Source organism: Tachypleus tridentatus, chromosome 4 (assembly GCF_004210375.1).
Source record: "Tachypleus tridentatus isolate NWPU-2018 chromosome 4, ASM421037v1, whole genome shotgun sequence".
NCBI classification, from domain to species: Eukaryota; Metazoa; Arthropoda; class Merostomata; order Xiphosura; family Limulidae; genus Tachypleus; species Tachypleus tridentatus.
Window position 1 is genome coordinate 27,674,972 of NC_134828.1, and position 22,812 is coordinate 27,697,783.

Consider the following 22,812-nt stretch of genomic DNA (forward strand, 5'->3'; position numbering starts at 1 on the left):
TATAATATATATCAATGTTTATAACAAGGAACGGGAAAACACTGAATTTTCAGTTTGTTTTGGTTTGTTTTGAATTTCGCACAAAGCTATAAGAGGGCTATCTGCGCTAGCCCTCCCTAATTTAGCAGTGTAAGACTAGAAGGAAGGCAGCTTGTTATCATCACCCACTGCCAACTCTTGTGCTACTCTCTTTTACCAACGAATAGTGGGGTGACTGTCACATTATAACGCCTCCATGGCTGAAAGGGCAAGCATGTTTGATGTGACAGGGATTCGGATTAGGTGAATTATCTAGCCTTCTAATAGCAAAACTATTACACCTAATGATAAAAACGTAGAATCTACAACACCTACAGAGCTACATAACGAAACTTGTTACAGCTATCGTTCTTAAAATAATTATGGCCCGACATGGCCAGGTGAGGAGGAAAGAGAGAATGGCCAGGTGGTTAAGACAACTGACCCGTAATTAGAGGGTAATTACGAATCTCCTTCATACCAAACATTCTTGCCCTTTCAGCTGTGGGGACGTTATAATGTTTGGTCAATCCCACTATTCGTTGGTGGTGGGTGGTGATAACTAGCTGCCTTCCCTCTCTCCTTACACTGCTAAATTAGGGACGGTTATCGCAGATAGCCCTCATGTTGCTTTGCGCGAAATTCAAAAACAAGCAAACTTAAAATAATTAGCTTTTGACACTCTTGTATAAAACTAAATAATCATTATATGCAAAAACGGCTCGTTTGGGCTGAGAAAGCTGTTCCCTTTGTGATCCTGACGATGACCGAAGAAGGTCGAAACGTTGTTCGCTCTTCTATGTAAAAGTGTTTTCTCAGCCCAAACGAGCCGTTTTTGCATATAAATTTTCTCAACAAGTGGGTTTCTCGTCATCACTGATAAATAATCATTAAATGACTAGATAACAGCTCTTAAAGTGAACAGTCTTGAACATTCAACAAAAATGTTCAACGAAATGTTAAACTTCACAATTTACATGAAAGCCTGAGGATGAAAGCTAAATCACGAGGATGAGTCACCAGTGTTCCCTCCAAGCTGTACAAATACACGGCCGCACAACAACCAATCAAATGTCCCGCATACCCTTGGTAATGGTGAGGAGTCCCACTCGTTGCCACCATTAACGACACAGGCATTTTATAGGCCTAAAGCCCCAGCCCCCCACTGGCTCAGCGGTATGTCTGCGGACTTATAACGCTAAAAACCGGGTTTCGATACCCGTGGTGGGCAGAGCACAGATAGCCCATTGTGTAGCTTTGTGCTTAATTCAAAAACAACAACAACCTAAAGTCCAAATACCCAGCTTGTTGTATTTAAAAGTGGTCTAATTATTCTATAGGGTTGATGGTTGAAAATACCTCTCCCCCACAAAAAAAAAAACTTAGAGCACACTGCCTTAATAGTGGTACACGTAATAAAATTTATTCTGCACACGGATTGAAAAAACTAGAGAGAAAATTGCATGTGATAGCGCTAACTAGTGAGATTTTAATGAAATTTGAAAGCAAGAGTAGAGAAAAAAACAACAATTACACAGGTAACAAAATTTTTACTTTTTCTTGTCCCTGGGCAGAAAGTGTTATTTCCCAATTTCTTATGCATAAATTGAATGGAGAAGACCTATTTTTCTCTTCAAACTTTGCTTTTGTGACTTGGAAACGTATAACGAAATCATGATAGGAAACTGCATTTGAGGGCTCAAACGTGAAAGTGATTTACATTACAGTCGCAAATTTCGAAAAATTACTCAGCTCTAAACTTTTTTGTTCATTTTTGTATAACTTTAATATAAACACATGTAAATCTTGTTTCATATGTTGTTTTATTCAGACCTTATGTAAATAAAGATGTGCCCGTTTTTACATAGAAAGTAGGTTAATTTCTAAATTTCATTATCCAGGTCACAAAAGTAAAGTTTGAAGGGAATAATGGCCATTTTCTGTACTTTTACAACATAAACAATTAAGAAATAACACATACTATCCAGTTACAAAATTTGTGTTACATAGTGTTATAGACTGGTGATTTTGGTAACAAATCACTTGGCTTTGTAAATATTTAATAATTGCTTATTGTTGCATATACATTAAAGAAGAAAAATAAACAATCAACATCACACAACAATAAGTAGTTACAGTAAACAACATTACATATGCAATAAAAATGTACACTTAAAGTGAACAATTCTGTAATAACTTCAACTGAAATAGCTGTGAAAAATTTACAATATGATAAACAATAAAGTAGTCTTGATCACGAAATACAAGCAAATAACAAAAAAGCATCTATGATCACAACAGTGTACTTCTCTATTGGGGCCCGACATGGCCAAGCGTGTTAAGGCGTTCGACTCGTAACCCGAGGGTTGCGGGTTTGAATCCCGGTCGCACCAAACATGCCCACCCTTTCAGCCGTGGGGGCGTTATAATGTCACGGTCAATCTCACTATTAGTTGGTAAAAGGGTAGCCCAAGAGTTGGCGGTGGGTGGTGATGACTAGCTGCCTTCCCTCTAGTCTTACACTACTAAATTAGGGACGGCTAGCGCAGATAGTTCTCGATTAGCTTTGCGCGAAATTCAAAAACAAACAAACTTCTCTATTAAAGATATTTTCGGTGTTAAACCATAAACATCTGGCAAGGCTGAGATTGCTTACTAAAATCACTAAACACCGAAGCAGAAATGCCAAATGTCAAGTTTGTTTGTTTTGAGCTTCGCACAAACTACAAGTGGGTTATCCGCGTTAGCCGTTCATAATTTAGCAGAGTAATACTCGGGGAATGATGCCAGTGATCATCAACCACCACCACCACCTATTGGGCTATTCTTTTACTAACGATTGACTGTCACATTATATCTTGTTCTTTTCTCGCGAACTTAACGTTAATTATACTTTTAATCTCGAACAATACAAAAAGTATAACCCTATTCGGTGCAAATGATTGGCTGCTTAATAAAGAGATTTACCCACTCATGACGTCACTGGTAAGAAGAAGCAAATGATTGGTTAATAAGCCTATACGTAAAACAACTTGTGGAGTTATGATAATAACTCTTATTAAAACGAAAAATAACAAACATTTTACGAATCTCTGCGAAAAAAATCAAACATATTAAGGAAATTAAACCAGTTTGTTTTAGTTTAAAGACTGAACCATATTTATCTCTTTTTAATTTTTCAAGACCTTAAACTACATGTAACTGAATCAGTTTCCAAGGTAACTGACTACAGCTAACAATAACAAATATCACCACTAGTTTTGTCTAAACCATCTTGAAATACGTCCACACTTATTCCGTTTGAGGGAAAGTATGTGTGTTTTGGGATGCAGTTTCACTCGGACGTGAACATATTCTTCAAGTGCAATAGCAGCATGTGTTGAAATGTGTGTGCACATGAACGATAGTTGTATGTTTACGAATTGTATGGCGATGTGCTTAAGGTACTCGACTCGTAATCCGAGGGTCGTGGGTTCGAATCCCCGTCACAACAAACAAGCTCGCCCTTTCAGCCGTGGAGGCGTTATAATGTGACAGTCAATCCACTATTTGTTAGTAAGAGTAACACAAGAATTGGCGATGGGCGATGATGACTAACTGCCTTTCCTCTGGTCTTATACTGCTAAATTAGGGACAGCTAGCGCAGATAGCCCTCTTGTAGCTTTGTGTGAAATTCAAAATCGAACAACATATATTAAAAGCATGTGAAAGTAATAAAGGGATTAGACTGCCAATTGTAAATTGACATAAACTTTTTTTTTCCTGTAAATCTACGAAAATAATACTGTTTCCTACTACGTGATGTATATTAACCACAACGAAGCCGCAAAGGAAGGCGTTTGTTTAAATAAAAATATATTTGTTATATATTTATCTTGAGTATAAAGGTAGTTTTTTTTAACTTTTATCAAAAACTGTAAATCCCTTTAGTGTGACCCCCCAGTGGCACAGTGGTATGTCTGCGGACTTACCCACTATAAATTGGGTTTCGATACTCGTGGTGGGCAGAGCACAAATAGCCCATTGTGTAGCTTTGTGCTTAATTCAAAACAAAAAACCCTTTAGTATGTATCAGGACATCCCATGAGTAATGTCCGAAAATTTAATACATAAAGTGCTTAAATTTCTGTCTTTGTAGAAGGCTTTAATGGCTAAAATATGTAGTAGAACGTGTATAAAAATGTTCAAACAAATAAACTAACCCAACTCTACTTTTTTGGATCATTAATCAAATAAACCCTTATAAAGATGGATATGTCTGAGGAACACAGTAGGCATAAAATACTTTATGTGTTTAAAAAAGGCAACAGTGCAGCAGAAACTATACAAAACATTCAAGGTGTTTATGGTGCACAGTTTCTTAATGAAAGCAAACGTCGAAAGTGGTTTCAGAAGTTCAGATCAGGTGACTACAGCTTAAGTGATGCGCCATGTTTTAGGTCGTCTTGTTGAGTTTAATGATGACTTGCTGCTCACTGCACTTGATGAAGATTGTGCTGTAACAGTTAAAGAACTAACACAAAAGTTTAATTTAACCTATTCAACAGTTCACCGTCATCTGCAACAGCTTGGAAAGGTGTCAAAACTTGGAAAACGGGTCTTCCAGGATTTGACAGAAGCCAACCTTAGAGCAAGATTGAATATTTCCCCTTCTCTGCACTCTTGTGAATGTAGCTCCCCTTTTTTTGGACAGGTTATTGACTAGAGATGAAAAATGAATATATTATAAAAATGTTAAGCGCCGCAGACAATGGCTTAGTGCAGGTAAACTGGCTAAAGCACAGCCCAAAATGGACCTTCACTCTAGGAAAGTCTTGTTAAATGTTTGGTGGAATATTGTCGGTGTGATCCACTTTGAGTTGCTGCCACTCAATGTAACGGTTACATCAAACTTATATTGTCAACAGTTAGAACATTTGAATGTTGCACTTGAAGGAAAGAGGCCTGCTTTGATCAATCGTAAAGGTGTTGTGTTACATCAGAATAATGTGTGAACCCACACAGCAAGGATCACATATGCAAAATTTGAAGAGATGGACTGGGAAAAACGTCCCCATCATTCTTATTTTCCAGAACTATCTTGATGGAAAAGAACTTGGAACACATGAAGATGTCAAAACTACCCTTTCTACATTCGTTTCCTCCAAACCCCAAAACTTTAATAGAATTGGCATCCATAAACTTGTGGATCGTTGGCAGGAAGTAATTAATAATAATGGAACATATATTATTGATTAAATAACATTAAAAGTATTTTAAATCATTTATCTTCTTCTGATTCTAAAATCGAACATTACTTAAGGCATGACCTAATACTATAAATTTTGAAAGACAACAAAAAATTCATACATCAGTATAGTTCAAATTTTAAAATAATTCCTTTCTGTGATGTACATTCTGTAATTTATTATAACAAATAAAGTTTGCTACCCCAAAATTAACTCAGTTAGTATTTTCGAACAGTTATTAGTGATTGCTATAACTGAAAACAGAAATGTATTTTATAAAACCACCTCCTCCCAAATTTTAATAACAGAAAAGTGAATCCAGGAGCCGGCTTCTAGATCATATTAAAATTATTTTTCGAGACATGGATTTGTACTTGTCTTCTTTAAATTGTTTGTTTGTTTCTTTAATTTCGCGCAAAGTTACTCGAGAGCTATCTGCGCTAACCGTCCCTAATTTATCATAGTAAGACTAAAGGGAAGGCAGTTAGCCAACACCATCCAACTCCAACATTTGGACTACTCTTCTACCAACGAATAGTGGGATTGACCGTCACATATAATACCCCCACGGCTGAAAGGGCGAGCATGTTTGGTGCAGCTAGCTCTCGAGCAGCTTTGTGCGAAATTAAAATTAAAAAACAAACTGATTCTCCCTAGTGGAAATAGTTTAAATAGTCCGTTTTGTAACAACAACCAACTTGTGTACTATTGAAAGTCTTGTCTTATCTGTATAACACTATCATATTATTTTAAACATAAATATACTTGTTTGGCATTGAAAATGAAATTAAACGTAAAAAGTTTTTATGTCAAATTTAAATATTTAATTATAAGTCGACAAAAGTAATCCCTTTTTCTATTTTCATAAATTAATCAGGCGAGCACAGTGTATTTTATCGAGACTGAGGCCTGAATCTCGCGCCAAGACCGAAATATGGCTTTTTTCAAGAGTGTTCCAATTGTAGAAGTGAATAAAGAAAATTTTGTGCAGTTGTGGCCAACCCTACTATTATCCATCAAAAAATCATATTTTGTTGCTATCGATCTTGTAAGTTATGTATTTGGAAATAAAATATCGTGTAATTTAGTATTTTATATCAAATGGCTTAGACTTTAGACTCGGTCACATGATACAGTGTTTGTAAGACTTTACTGCGATATGTTAGTAAATTTTAATAATACTAGTACCATATATGTAATGTTGCTTTAACCGTTAGGTCTGATGTGGTAATAACGAAAAATTGAAAATTAAGATCGCTCAGATAAGAAAAATATATAGACATATATCCAAAATACATAAATATTTCAAAACTAATTTAGCCAAGTAATGCATTGAAAAGTTAGAAAATAAATGAAGAAAAGTTTGAATATTTATATTTAAATTGTAACGTACAGATGTAATACACATGGATTGTAATGTGTAGAACGGAATGAGTTTTAAATTATTCTACACGAACTTTAATTGCCTCTTATCGTTATAATTCATATAAAATGTTTTAAGGCAATTATTTTGTATATATGTTGAATGTTGTGCAAAAAACTTTAAAATTAATTATAAATGATGAAGTTATTAGTAGTTTTTCGCCCAGTATAAGTTGGTCTAGAAGTTTTATCGGAAACAAAATAGTCATTAGGTGTAGTTGTATGTGTCCTTGTAGGTTTTAAGATTTTTTTATAAATTACATTCTAAAATATCTGACAAAGAAATGAGATATACTGAGAATTGAATAATATTTGAACATCAGAATAAAAATGGTTAATACATGGTTTATAAAACAAGTGTTAAAAGCTTTATGATATAAAGCAGTTATAAAAATTGTTCCAGTATAGGCGTATTTGTCTTGCATCAGTTGTGGGAAAAGTTTTGAAAAGTCTTAAAAAGATGCTTTACAAAGACAATTAACAAAGATTAGAATTTTATTGTATATTCATCATGGCTTCACAAAGAAATGCTCATTCTATATATTTGTACATTTTCATTGGTAGTATTTCATAACAACAGTTGAAATGAAAGTACTCTAAAAAAATGTGCAACACATAAGTTCAGAAGTTGATAAGGCTTTAGAGTTCCATGTTGGATTTGACATTTGATAGTTCCATGTTTAACTGTTGTTATAAAAACAGATGTTAAAATAAAAGTTGTTTCGAAGATAACTTTTGTTAGAATACATTAACAACAGTTTAAAGAAAAGGTAATCTGAATTAATAAGTGTAAATTACAAATAAAATGTGATCACATATTATGACTAAAAGTTCCTTGAATTATGACAGTCTTTATCTAGCCTTGCATAGTCAAAATAAGAAAGATAAATTTACTTTCAGATTTTATACTGCACTAAGAAGTTCCAGGATACAATATCTTATAAAAAGAAAATGGTAGCTGGAAGTGAAAAAAACAGGTTGGCTCACAAAGAGCTTAAGGGATTAAATGGAAGAAAAACATTATAAGTACAAGAAATTTGAATTGACTGGTATGAAAGGTAATTTAGAAGATCAAGAAAGTTAGTGAAACAAGAAATTAGGACATCAGAAATGATGTATGAGAGAAGGTTGGCTGAAAATTAACTGTAAGGATTTCTGTAAATAATTTAATAGTAAACAGAATATTAGAATGGGGGTGTGACCATTGAAGGGTGATAAAGGAAGACTAATATCTGATGATTGTGAGATGGCTGGGTTATTAAATTTGGTGTTTTCTTCAGTTTTTACTGATGAAGATTTAAACAGTAATCCACATCTTAAACAGTTGATAAGTGGAAAAGAGATTAAACAAGATGATTGCATTAGTTCTGTGCTGTTTAAAAAAAAAATGGGGAAGTTCAAATAATGGTAAGGTTCCTGGATAAAATAATATTTCCCCAATGTTTTTTAAAGAGGTTAAAATTCTATATTTGAGCCACTTAATACTGTTTTTGGCTAGTTCTTGATAGGATTGGAAGTTTCCTCATGTAACTCCTGTGGACAGTCTGATAAAAGATGCTTTGCAAAGTCATGTAACAAAGTTTAGACTTTTATTGTATATTCAATATGGCTTAACTAAGGAAAAATCTTGCCTTGCAGATCTTTTGATATTCTTTGAAAAGGTCACTTCTTATGTACATGAAGATAAGGGTGTAGATTTGGTGTATCTGAATTTTCGGAAAGCACATAACAAGCTTGTAAAAATATGTCTGTAGGTGTCAGAGTTAAGTCATCAAATTGGATAGAAGAGTGGCTTGATGGAAGAAAGTAGGAGATTGTTAGAAATGGAGTAACCTGGATTAATGTCATAAGTGAGCTTACTGAAGGTTCAGTCTTAGGACATTTGCACTTTTTGATCTACATCCATGATGCAGATAAAAGAATAGTGAGTAGACTACTTATATAGGTCTTTGGTATTGCTACCTATGAAAAGGATGCTGCTGATTACAAAAGGATTTAGATAATATAGTGAGTTTGACAGATGGATTTTAATTATAATACATGTGGGTTATCGTAATTTAAATTATAAGAATAATTTGGATGGGAATAATTGTAACAGTGTTATGAAAGAAAGAGAACTTGATGTGGTAGTTGATCAATCTCTAAAACCATCCAAGTGGTGTACTGTTGCTAGTAGTAAAGTAAATTGAATTTTTGTTTCTATGTACAGAAGTGTGGATTACAAGTCTAAAAGGGTTGTAATTTTATTGTATAAGTCACTGATTATGGCACATCTGAAATACTGTGTACAGTCTTGGGCTCCTTATCTTGGCAAATACATTGAACTGTTGGAAAGGGTTGCCTGATAAAGGGGTTGCCATACAAGAAGAGGCTGAAATATCTCATTGTTTTCTCTTGAAAAAGGAAGAGTTAAAGTGGATCTGATTGAGATGTGTAAAATTGTAAAGAGAATTGATAGTGCTGATGTATCATATTTTTTCATACTTAACAATGAGAACAGTATGACAAGGAGAAACTGGTATAGATTTTGACAGGATAGGAGTTATCTTCAGTTAAGTCAGTTTCATTTTTCTAACATTGTGGTGGACAAAAAATGGATTTTTTTCAGGAGTCGTGGAGGCAGTAAATTTGAGTGAGTTTAAGAAAAACCTTGATAAGTATATGAATAATAAGGACTGTCTTTATAACTTTTTATTTATTAAGTTAGTTTTTACTTAGTTTATTTCAGAGGATAGAAAAGCTGAGATGGACCAGTAGGTCCCATGTTGTCCCAAAATATTGTCATGATGATATATCTAATTCCCTTCACTTGTCTATTTTATTGTAACTTCTTTGATTTCTGTTTAATAATAGTATTTGAAATACTTTTCATATTGAATTTTGTTGATATAATTTCAACCCTAGATGTTTTTTATTATGACGTTATATGGGTATTAACTTGTTTCTTGTAGATATCTTTATTGAGTTTTTTTCAATGATTATTCATTATTTTGGAACTTTTTATATGTGCTACTGGAGTCATAGCAACATTATTAAGTTTGTAATTTTACAGAAATCATGTTCAGAAAAACCAAAAACTGATGGGTACCTTGTGATATAATTTTTTGTTCATTATTTCATTGAATAACACTACAGCTGAAGCTAAGTAGTTGATAATTTAAAATTTCCTAAGAATTAAGATGTTAGAAATGTTATTGAACATAACTGGAAACAAGTGGTTACATGTGTTTTTTTCCTTATGTCTATTTATTTTGTTAAATGATTTATTTTTAAATATGCATTTATTATCTTCATTATTTGTTTTCTTTTTGCAGGAGCTCAGTGGACTAGGAAACCGGAAAAACTTAAACGCTCGGTAACATTTTTTCTTGTTTTCTAATTTACTTGAATATGTCTGATGTTGAATGGTAAAGACTTTACTGTCTGGAATTGTGGCTAATGCCTTTATTTTTATAAAAACGTTTTTTACTTGTACTATTTTGAGTCTTTTTTTTAATTACTTGGTCTGTAAATATCAACCATTTTGTTGATATTCTAAAAGCCCTAGAACAGACTGACGGTTAAAAGTAAAATCATCACAAGGTTACAAAAGCATATAATAATAGGCCATAAAAATCACATTGTGGATGGACTTCTAAACCAACTATACTTTTTTTGTTACAAACTTTCATAAGCCATATGTGATATATAACAAACATACCAATGAGACATAATATACATCTGTGTTTCCAGATCAATTTATATCAAGACTTCTTGAAATTACGTTTCTCTGATATAATGGACTCAGATCAAGAATTTATTGTTTTCCACTAGATGCAGCTTATAAACTTATTTATTTATAAACTGTAATATACCAATATAACAAGTTTTTATTTGCTTTATATTTGAGGGATTGATGTTAACCATCCTTAAATTTACTTCCATTATTGAAAAGTTTTTTCTTGTGTAAAAAAACGTGTGTAGACTAGACCATTGTCAAGTTTATACATTCAGAACCAAATAGGACTAAATTTTCACACCAGCAGTAGTATCTATTATGTGAATTAATTTACATTTCTCACACCACGTTGTTAACCATGCGGAAGGAAAATTAAACGTTTATACCAGCATGGGTGTCTAGTACATATGTTAGTTTGTCATAGTAGTTTTTATTTTTTTGTATTATTTACATGGTAATTGTCATCACTATTCTTATTAATATCAGCTTTTATAAAACCCTTTTTTGAGCTGAAATGTATTGACTGGTTTGGACCTAGTACTGTTATCTACCTTTATAATAGTTTAATATATTTTTTGTTTCATCTTGAAAGAGAATAGATAATTGTAATGTGAAAACTTTTTTTTTTTTCATTTTAGATGTATTGAAGATCGTTACAAAGCTATTTCCGAAGCTGTAAGTAGTCGAGCAATAATATCACTTGGGCTGTCTTGCTTTCGGCTTAGTACCACTGATGATAAATCTGACAATCAGAATAATTGCAATGAGGAAGAATGCAGCAAAAATAACATTGAAAACTCGTTTAGGTTTGTTTCAAACTACATTTACAAGTAACTATTCTGTATATGTGTATAATGTTATCTAATGCATTTAGAGTAGTTTTGAAGCTAAGGTAACAGGTACTAATATTGTGTGTGGATACAGTGTTGCTTAATGCATTTAGAGTAGTTTTGAAGCTAAGGTAACAGGTACTAATATTGTGTGTGGATACAGTGTTGCTTAATGCATTTAGAATAGTTTTGAAGCTAAGGTAACAGGTACTAATATTGTGTGTGGATACAGTATTGCTTAATGCATTTAGAGTAGTTTTGAAGCTAAGGTAACAGGTACTAATATTGTGTGTGGATACAGTGTTGCTTAATGCATTTAGAGTAGTTTTGAAGCTAAGGTAACAGGTACTAATATTGTGTGTGGATACAGTGTTGCTTAATGCATTTAGAATAGTTTTGAAACTATCTTTACAGGTCATTTTATTGTGTATGGATATAGTATTGCCTCATGTATTTAGAATAGTTTTGAAACTGTCTTTACAAATCATTAACTGTATTTGTATATAGTGTTGCAAGTGCACCTACAGAGATACAAAACTCAAAAAAAGGAAACACCTAACAAGATAAAAATATATATTTAATATCTAAAAGAATTCTCAAAAGACACCTACATTATAAACATGTAACATATTTCTATTGTATGAAATATGAATGTGTATTTTTTGTCCAGGTTTCTTGTCCAGACATTTAATATTCTAGTCTTGTGTAATGAAGACTACACTGTAGAACCCGACTCTCTGAAATTCTTGGTAGATCACGGTTTTGATTTTAACCGTCAGTACTCTTTGGGGCTACCATATTATAGAGGTGATGACAAAGTAAGTAAAAACGTTTTTTACTTGTACTATTTTGAGTTTTTTTTTAATTACTTGGTCTGTAAATTATTAGTAAATATTTATAAAAATATGTTTACTTTCACTTTTAAATAGTGTTAATCCTTGTATAGACAATACAGTATTTTATGAACATTTAATGTTAAAATATTATATCTCATTACAGTAGATAATCAACTGTAATAACTTCAGATGTCACAAAGATCCATGTGCAGAATCAAAAATAGCTTCTATTCCACACTTTTGTTCATTATTTCAGTTGTCATGAAAAAATAATAGTTCATTTTTGTTTAATTTTACTGTTCTGTTTGTTTTTCTACTAACTTATAAGCCAGGGACGTCCAAGGAGCCATCGCTGCGTGAGCTGTTTTCAGAACTTATCAGAAGTAATCGACCTGTTGTCCTACATAATGGTTTGGTTGACCTCGTGTTTTTATACCACAGTTTCTACTGTGCTGCTCCTGCCAATATTTCTACATTTATAGCTAACATTGCTGAGATTTTTCCGGAAGGTGTTTATGACACCAAATACATTACAGATTTCCATGCTCGGCTTCCTGCCTCATACTTGGAATACATTTTTCGCAAGAGGTCAGTCAAAAATTCAAAGGATAAGTGTTGTTGGTCTGAGACATACTGAAAAATAAAACACTGTGTATCATTGAGCTGATTAAAGAACAGAACTTATGTTTTATCTCAAAAATAGTTATTTGTTTCAAGCTTCTGTAAAATATGAATTCCCAATATGTGAATGATGTCTACTTTTTAAGACAGTGAGACAACAGCTTAGCTTTAGCTTATAACAGTGTTTTCAAAAAATCAAAGGACCAGGTTATGTGTTACTTATTTGGTTTATAAATGGAACATTGTCACTGGTTATATGTCATTGTTATAAGCAACTTCCTTTTTTCCTGGAATTGAAAACCTGAGATTATAGTAATCAGTTTTTTTTATATAATTAGAAAATTAAAAACTAGTGTGAATAATGTTTCTAGGTAATTATTTTGATTTCAGTGTTACTTAAAACTACTACTTTGTTTCATTGAGGTATTTGATGTTTCATTAAATTTTATATTGACACAGCTTGTAAGTTTGAAATTACTAGTTAGCCATTCTAATGGTTAATGGAAGTAGTTCCATTGTTACACATTCCTAAAAGTTTGTGGAAATAAATTTAGTGTTACATTGGAAACTGGAAACTTTATTAAAGGTAAATGGTTACAAGAAAGTGTGAACGTTTTTAAGTTCCAGTGAGAATAATTCTAGTGTTATGCTAGAAACTCTAAACTGTTCTGATTATTTATGGAAAAACATCAAATGGATGATCTTTAAATAAAATAATTCCAATGGTACTAGAAAACATGTTGCTTTAATTGGTCAGTTTCCAGCTTTTACTGATATACTTTGAGTATTGATGAAAAATGTATATATGATCAAATTCCACATTATATACATATACATTCTGGACTTTTGTAGACAGCGAGACAACATTGACAAGATGGAGAGTGGAAAACCATATGTTGAATTAGAGTTTCTGGAGTACAAAAATTTGGCTCTATGTGTTGAGTATCGAGATTGTCAGGTTTTCCTATGCGGAAAGGAAATAGAGAACAAACCCAAGGTCTGCAAGCACTTCGCTGTATGTATCCCTTTTTGTATCAGTTGTGTAGAACTATCAAAAGTTATTAACATTGAAAACATTTGTGGCTGTAACATTTTTCTCTTATTAAGTACTTTATGTTAAGAGTTTCACGCATTATTGGCTCTTCAATGTGAAATAAGTTGTTTGTGTGCTTCACACTGCTGGTTTACTATTAAGTATTTTATGGTCAGAAGTATATTCATTATAAAATACTTCGTTAAGTGAGTTTCACATTGTCGATTGGTTATTAAGTGTTTTATTCTGACAGTTTCACACCTTGTTGGTTCATTATAAAATGCTTCATTAAGTGAGTTTCACATTGTTGATTGGTTATTAAGTGTTTTATTCTGACAGTTTCACACCTTGTTGGTTCATTATAAAATACTTCATTAAGTGAGTTTCACATTGTTGATTGGTTATTAAGTGTTTTATTCTGACAGTTTCACACCTTGTTGGGTCATTATAAAATACTTCATTATGTGAGTTTCACATTGTTGATTGGTTATTAAGTGTTTTATTCTGACAGTTTCACACCTTGTTGGGTCATTATAAAATACTTCATTATGTGAGTTTCACATTGTTGATTGGTTATTAAGTGTTTTATTCTGACAGTTTCACACCTTGTTGGGTCATTATAAAATACTTCATTATGTGAGTTTCACATTGTTGATTGGTTATTAAGTGTTTTATTCTGACAGTTTCACACCTTGTTGGGTCATTATAAAATACTTCATTAAGTGAGTTTCACATTGTTGATTGGTTATTAAGTGTTTTATTCTGACAGTTTCACACCTTGTTGGTTCATTATAAAATGATTCATTCACATTATTGGTTATTAAGTGTTTTATTCTGACAGTTTCACACCTTGTTGGTTCATTATAAAATGATTCATTAAGTGAGTTTCACATCGTTGATTGGTTATTAAGTGTTTTATTCTGACAGTTTCACACTATTGATTAGTTATTAAGTGTTTTATTCTGAATGTTTCACACCTTATTTGTTCAATAAAAATACTTCATTATGGGTTTTGCATTGTTGTTTCATTATTAAGTACTTTTTGGTGTGAATTTCACACCTTATTGGTTGAATATAAAAAAAATATATTGTATTTTTGTTGTAAAAATTTTTTATACATTTCATAACAGTATTTGTGCTTATTTATGTGTGAATTGTTCAAACTAATTCATTGTAGTAGCCATTGTATTGTAAAATGTTTGTGTTATCTTCTTATGGTACATTTTATCCATGTATTTATGTAAAATAGGTTATTTATAGGTAAAAGTTATGATGTGTTGTATTTGTATATTCAGGTAAATAAAGGTAGTAATAGTAAATAATTCTGCTGGAATGTTGGTATATAGTTAGAACAACTATTTATAGATACCAATTTAAAGTAAAAAAAACATCTGAATGAGCTAGTATTCCTTTTTTTTTAATTAGCTTAATAGTTTGTCTATTAACACGTGGTTATTATTATACAATAGATATAACAACATTAAGTACTGTGATGCTTGTTTCAAAATGTTTTATAACTTTGTTTTATTCAGAGCCATGGCTGGTGTAGCCAGGGACGAAACTGCCCCGACTCGCATAACATTGATGACATTCTAGATGCAGAGGGTAAAAAATCAAAGAAAAACAAAAAAAAAAGGAAAAAATGTAACAGAAGCAAGGAGTCTCCATGTCTAAAAACAAATACCAGCGCAACAGTGGATATGGACGTGTGTGAAGATAAGAACGAAGAAACGAAGGACGTGAGCATCACTTCCATATTAGAAACAACGTTGGAGAAATCGTTACTCAAGACGTCGGGCATCCACAGAGCTGGGTTTGATTCTTTTATGACGGGATTTACTCTTGCTACGTACATTCTGAGTTACATGTCAAAAAAGTCTAGTGATGGTATTCTGTGTGCCACGCAAGTCGGAGTACAGGATTTGGTAAATAAGATCTACCTAACTGGAAAAGATATGCCACTAAACATTGTTCCAAGTAACTTTACGAAAGTTAGCAGTTCACACAGAGAGAAATTATCTTCTGTTGTGGGAAAAGAATAAACACAGAGACACGCCCAGTGAAATAAATTATATTATTCAAATTGGGTTTTGTATGAGGATTTGCAGATTTTTCTTTATATCTTCTTTCGTGTTTACAGTCTTGTGACAAAAAAGAAGAGAACGTTAAAGTAGCAAACCCTGGGAACCATGAAATAAGATGCAATGTCTTTCATTTTTTGTATAATATGTATTTTAAATAAATGTTATTTGTGTAACTAAGGCATTGTCTTCAGGAATTCCAATACCTTTCTCCTTCTTTGTTATCTTACAGAAAGAATATTTTCTCTTTGGTGTGTGAAAATTGTAGAGTTATAAGATAAGTTTACTGTTCGGTACAAAATTATGTACAAACACTTAATCAACTAAAACAAAAGTTTCTGGTTGTTGCAGAACATAATTCTTTATTTCTTATTAATAATCTTCTAGTTTCTGTTTAAGGGGTGATACCTTATTGTTCGGCGATACTTGAGGGCTAATAACCAAGGTAGTAGTAATATTAGTTTGATGGGACTCAAGCTATCCCAAAATGTGCATAAGCCTTCCCTGTAGTCCCTTACACCCAACAAACAATGTTTACTGTTAACCCTGGTTCGTTTCTTAAACATGATATTTGTGCTCATAATATGTAGAGTGTAGCTCCTCAATGTTTTGTCTACCCTGCCTCCTTGAGATGAGGCTGGTGCCATCTATGCTTGTTAACTTGAAAATGCAAGGTTCTAGACATACAGTAAGACTAGCAAAGATAACCCATTGTGTGGCTTTCTCCTTTAAGTGTTTAATTACACGTGCAATATTTATGTTTAGTAGTGATAATTACTAATTAAAAGAAACATAATAGAAGCAATTAATACATTGAGTTTTATATCATCCTGTAAATTAGTTGTACATTTAAAGTAATGCTACTAAACAGTTATTATATATGTATAAGTCAAGATCAACTGACATGTTTTCATCCTTTTTAAAGTTTCCAACTGCATTTATTTGATATAATTTTTTTACATCAGTATGATTGCTAAAGCTATAATTAAACATACCTTTTGTATTTAATATAATGTCTTTACATCAGTATGATTACTAAAGGTATCATTAAACACACCCCTTGTATTTGATATAATTTCTTTAGATCAGTGTGATTACTAAAGGTATCATTAAACACACCTTTTGTATTTAATATAATTTCTTTAGATCAGTGTGATTACTAAAGGTGTCATTAAACACACCCCTTGTATTTGATATAATTTCTTTAGATCAGTATGATTACTAAAGGTATCATTAAACACACCCCTTGTATTTGATATATTTTTTTTAGATCAGTGTGATTACTAAAGGTGTCATTAAACACACCCCTTGTATTTGATATAATTTCTTTAGATCAGTGTGATTACTAAAGGTGTCATTAAACACACCCCTTGTATTTAATATAATTTCTTTAGATCAGTGTGATTACTAAAGGTGTCATTAAACACACCCCTTGTATTTGATATAATTTCTTTAGATCAGTATGATTACTAAAGGTATCATTAAACACACCCCTTGTATTTGATATAATTTCTTTAGATCAGTGTGATTACTAAAGGTGTCATTAAACACACCCCTTGTATTTGATATAATTTCTTCAGATCAGTATGGCTACTAACGGTATCATTAAACGCACGTTTGTCAGTTTGATCGAGCATCCCTTCCTTGTTGGCTTTATGGTAAGTTATAACACTCATCTTAAGAAAGATTATATTGGTTAGATTATCCGAAAAGAACAGATGTCATTCTTTCTACTGTATCGTGTGATATTCCTCTTTACATCAACCAGGTTTCCAACCTCTGGCTGATTGTGTTATGACGCTATAAAGACAAAAGAAACGTTTTAAGACCAGAGTTTAACTTCAATACCATTAAGACTAAATATTTGAATGTGTTCCCGTGGATTTGCACTAAAGCGAATTGGCTGTTAAAGCTAGTAAAACCAAGGCTAACTTTGAATTAAACCATTTTATTCAAGATTAGATTTAATATAAATTATAGAATATGTATTATTGACAGATCAATATTACAGAGAATTACCATGTAATTTCTTTTCACAGATGATATTGTTTTGTTATATCAATATTTTATATTAGACGTGTTTGGAAAAAGAAAGGCTGATAGACTTTATTGTTGTTGAATTTTTCTTGAAGCCATTATTCCTAGAAATAATTATTGAAAATATTAATTAAATAATGTTATACGATTGATTAAGGTAAGCACAAAGCTACATAAAAGACTATCTGCACTCTGCCAATCGCGAGTATTGAAACCCAATTTCTCGCATTGTAAGTCCGAAGACGCGCCGCTGTGCCACTGAGGGTTAAGAATTCGTATTATAAATAAATTGAATGTGTGAAGAGACTTCACGTTATCGTATATCAGAACTGTTGAATTATTACTTAATATTTAGACAAAGGCAGTTTGTTGAAACGCTCGACTCGTAATCTGAGGGTCACGGGTTTGAATCCCCGTCACACCAAACATGTTCGCCCTTTCAGCCGTGTGAACGTTATAATTTGAAGGTCAGTCATACAATTCGTTGGTAAAAGAGTAGCCGTGGATGGTGATGACTAGCTGCCCTCCCTCTTGTCTTACACTGCTATTTTATGGACGGCTAGCGCAGATAGCCCTCATGTATCTGCGCAAAATTCACAAACAAACAAAGGTAGTTTAACCACTGTGTGTGTGTACGCGTGCGTGCATGAATTGTATATCTTGCAGCTAGTTATGAGTAATAAAATTACTTTCTCAATACGCCAATTATTCTTCCTCGAAAGAATAAAGCTGAGAGGCCTTTACATAATTCACAAGCCCAATACATTTATTAGAACCTTCGTGAATCGAACCTTTCTTACATCTCAAGAGATAATAGTTTTACGAAAACAAGTTGTGATGATTTCGACGTAACGTTTTACTTACAAAACGTAGTTGTAGAAGTTAATTAATGACTGCGAATAGCAAACTTAAACCTGTTTACATATTCTGAGACAAACTGCGCAGTTAACTTTATCCCAGTTCTGACTTTGGGTAAATCTTTCATATCTCTCCAGGAAAGCACCTATATCGTCTTTCTACTAATCAAATTTGGGTAGGTTGAGTTATTTGGACCTGATCCCATTGTCATTCTCAGGTCTTTCTGGTTGGGTAAGCTTAGCAACCTCAATTTGTGCTTTTATTCTCTATTTTATTTTATTCTTTCAGTCTTTTTACCCTCTATTCTATTGACGCTTTTTTCTTTCTAATTCGTATTGTTTTGATTTGTTAGGTTTATTATGAATTTCGTTCAAAGCCACAGGAGGGCTATCTGGTCTAGCCGTCCCTAATCTAGCAGTAAAAGACCAGGGGTAAGGCAGCTAATCACCACTACACTTGAGCTACTCTTTTACCAATGAATAGTGGGATTGATCATAATATTATAATGCCTCCATGGCTGAAGGAGCAAACGTGTTTTGTGGGATTGAGATGCAGATCCGCTACCTACAGATTGCAAGTCGAACACCCTAACTACTTGGTCAGCTCTTGTTGTTGTTTAACAAATTCTCGTATATCACCATCTTTGAGCCCGAGTCACTCACCTCTCCCTATCCACTCATCAAAGTCAACATAGGCGATTACATAACGTGATTGTACTCTCAACAATATTTTCGTCACCATTACAGTTGTGAGTATATAGGTCTATTTTTGCTGTCGTTGATACCTCTTACCGCCGTGGTCCGGTAGTTAGGGTGCTGGACTCCCAATCTGAGGGCTGCGGGTTCCAATCCCTGTTATACCAAACATGGTCGCCCCTTTCAATCATAGGGGCATTATAATGTGACGGTGAATCCTATTATTCGTTGGTAAAAGAGAAGCCCAATAGTTAGCAATGGGTAGTGACGACTAGCTGCCTTCCCTCTCGTCTTATACTTCTAAATTAGAGATGGCTAACGCATATAGGCCTTGTGTTGCTTCGAGCGAAATTCAAAACAAATAAATTCTTACCGCCATTTGTCACTGTATAATCCTGGCTAGCTTGCCACTGTCAAGTTTTTACGGATTATTTACAGTAGGTGTCTGTGATTTGTCGGTGATAAATTTCAGCAATATGCAGAAAGCGTACAGTCCATTTGATTTTAAATAACACATTTGAAACAAGTTAAGCATATATTCTAATGTTCGTTACGCAGTTGACCACCACGGTTTTATCAAGAGCTTTAAATATTTGTCTCTTTTACGTCAAAAGTCTACTCAGATTGGTTCTGTTACTTCAGAACCCAATTGACAAGACGAATTATTATTCTCCTCCACTCTGATATAACAATACAGTCTACGATTATTACACTTCAAAGTCGCCATTATACATTTTTATGGCTAAATTTACAAACACAGCGTTGATATATTTGACTATATCTCTCACTAATTTTGTCTTATTTTCATTTGCTTTCATTCTTGCGCAATTCAAATTAAATAATACTCTCATATTAAAATCAAGAGTCGCGTATATCTAATATTTCGTAACACTTCTCACAAGTCCTTTTTGTTTTCAAAATTTAATTTCTCGACATCACTGATTAAAATTTAATTTAATTTTCAGATACTAAGAACACATTAAAACTGATCGACATTTTGTTACTTCTGTGAAAAAAAAGTAAGTTGTTTATTTAGTTAACACTATAAAAATTGTAGATATCTAGCTTGTCGTTCTTACAGAAAGTATATATTTATTACAACAAAAGTACTTACCACACACCGGGTTAATACTGAATATTATAAAATAAGTTTAAAACTTATTTTAACTTAAATATATGAAGATACAATGAAATTAAATCTGTATAGAAGATTTATTCAGTATAGCCGAAGGTAATTAATTACACTGGGAAAGAATGATAACTCAGTATCCTCAATTTAATGTGGATCGTTTTGTGTTCGTCATCAAGTAATTTAGTCGTTATGTTTCACTTACTTCCAGCTCTAGCGTTGTAAGTTATGTTTTTAAATATTCAGTTATTTCTAAGCATGCAGTTTAAGTGAAACATGTGGATCGATGTTAGTTATCGCATATATCTTTTAACTTCATCGATTAGTCGTGAAATTGTAAAAGTAGGTTTATTCTTATGTTAACGACGTTCCGTCTTTTCTTTCGGTTCGTTTGTAAACTTACGTCTACAAGTTACAACAGTGTACGAGTGAAGGCGGCGTGTAACAAATAAACCAAATAGGTTATCGTTAAGCGGATTGAACTTAGTATTATTTTCACCTAATATTTTAAAAGAACCACTTCAACTTTACAACACTATATTGATACTTGAATACGTCAGTATTAAATACCGAAACAATGCATCGCAGGCGAAACTGCAGAAAACAAGAGTAAATTTTCGTATTACTATAACCTGGCGGTAAAATCATGAAATTATTTTTGTTATTTGGTAGCCATTATTAATAAAATTAAGCCCATATTTTCATTCGTTTACATTCATTTTGTAAAAAATTATACCGGATATTGTGCTTTCGCAAACCTACAGTTCTATTGTGTTCATTGGTTATTTCTTACAACGGGAAATTGGTGCGTTTTTTTCTCTCTCTTTATTAGGCGTGTTTAGTTCTTGTAAAGTTGATCGTAGCGGAATAGAGTGCAGAATTATTTTACCAGTGTTCAACGATAAGAGATAATTAGGCTTAAGACTAATATCTCACATACATCATTAAAAAAAGCCACAGTTGGAAAAGTCATGTAGTAATGGGAGATTTTGCTGGGTATTTTTCACTTTCTGTGTATTTTTTTAAAAAAACTCTTTGCTCAAACTGTTTCATTCTACTCTATCTGTTTTGTACTTAGGCTATAGCGTTTCTTATGCCTGTTTAGAAAGAAGTGAAAAACGGTTCTTTATTTGCGGAATAAAATGAGCGAAAATGAAGCATTACTGACAAACTCTCGTTTGTTTTATGAAATGAATCGAACATAAAAGTATAAAAATGAAGTTCGAAGGGAAGCATTGTCGAGCCATAATGACTTTCAACGTTGTAACTTTCTAAAACTTAAGGATCGAATTCCTATGGCAGAAAAGTAGTAATATCAAATAATTTTTATATACCATGGAAACTTCATACTATCTTCCTATTCTGATAGGTTTGGCACAGCTAGCCTAGCTGCTTTGTGCCATAGAACACTACATCAATCAATATGTTGGGTTTTGAATATAATAACACTTCATTTGTGATGTATGTTTTAAGATTATTAATTTTTGTTTGTTTGTTTTTTAATTTCGCACAAAGCTACTCGAGGGCTATCTGTGCTAGCCGTCCCTAATTTAGCAGTGTAAGACTAGAGGGAAGGCAGCTAGTCATCAACACTCCCCGCCAACTCTTGGGCTACTCTTTTACCAACGAATAGTGGGATTGATTGTAAATTATAACGCCCCCACGACTGAAAGGGCGAGCGTGTGTGGCGCGACGGGGATGCGAACCCGCGACCCTCAGATTACGAGTCGCACGCCTGAACACGTTTGTCCGTGCCGGGCCATTAATTTTTGAATAAGCAACTTTCATGAATGATTATTATATTTTGCTATTGATGAAAATACCATTAATATCGCTCCATACATTATATATTTAAAACAGTATCCATAATAACGTGTCCAACACCAAATGCAAATAATATGCCTATTAGGGGTATCAAAACCCAATTTGTACATTATAAGGCAACCTTATTTCTGAGCCATTAGCAGCCTCATAGCACGGAGTCTAACACTAACACTTAAATGCGTAATTAAAACACAGCTAAACTTAGAAATGGCTGGAGCTCACACACACACACACAAAAAAGTTTTATGTTTGACCTGGTTAAGCCTGAGAAATGGATAAAATTGAGAAAGAATAGATTATTTTTGAGACAAATGTTTGCTCTTTATTTAGTTTCATGGTGTTTTCATCTTGAGTTGACATATATGCATAGGGCACAAAAACTATTTGATTCAATATTTAATACATATTATATTTTCTTATTAAAGAGAAAGTGCTTTTTCCTATTCGAAGTAAAACGTTTAAACAGTTAATCATTACGTCAA

General features: G+C 32.9%; 1 protein-coding gene across 1 annotated transcript; it reads left to right on the forward strand.

Moving 5' to 3' along the window:
• The first annotated feature begins 5,940 nt into the window (after positions 1-5,940).
• LOC143248744 (target of EGR1 protein 1-like) lies at positions 5,941-18,521 on the forward strand. Its single transcript, XM_076497420.1, has 7 exons — positions 5,941-6,294; positions 9,983-10,023; positions 11,025-11,192; positions 11,887-12,034; positions 12,381-12,640; positions 13,526-13,688; positions 15,239-18,521. The coding sequence occupies exons 1-7, from the start codon at positions 6,181-6,183 to the stop codon at positions 15,746-15,748; spliced, it is 1,404 nt and encodes a 467-aa protein (XP_076353535.1). The 5' UTR covers positions 5,941-6,180; the 3' UTR covers positions 15,749-18,521.
• Positions 18,522-22,812: the final 4,291 nt, after the last annotated feature.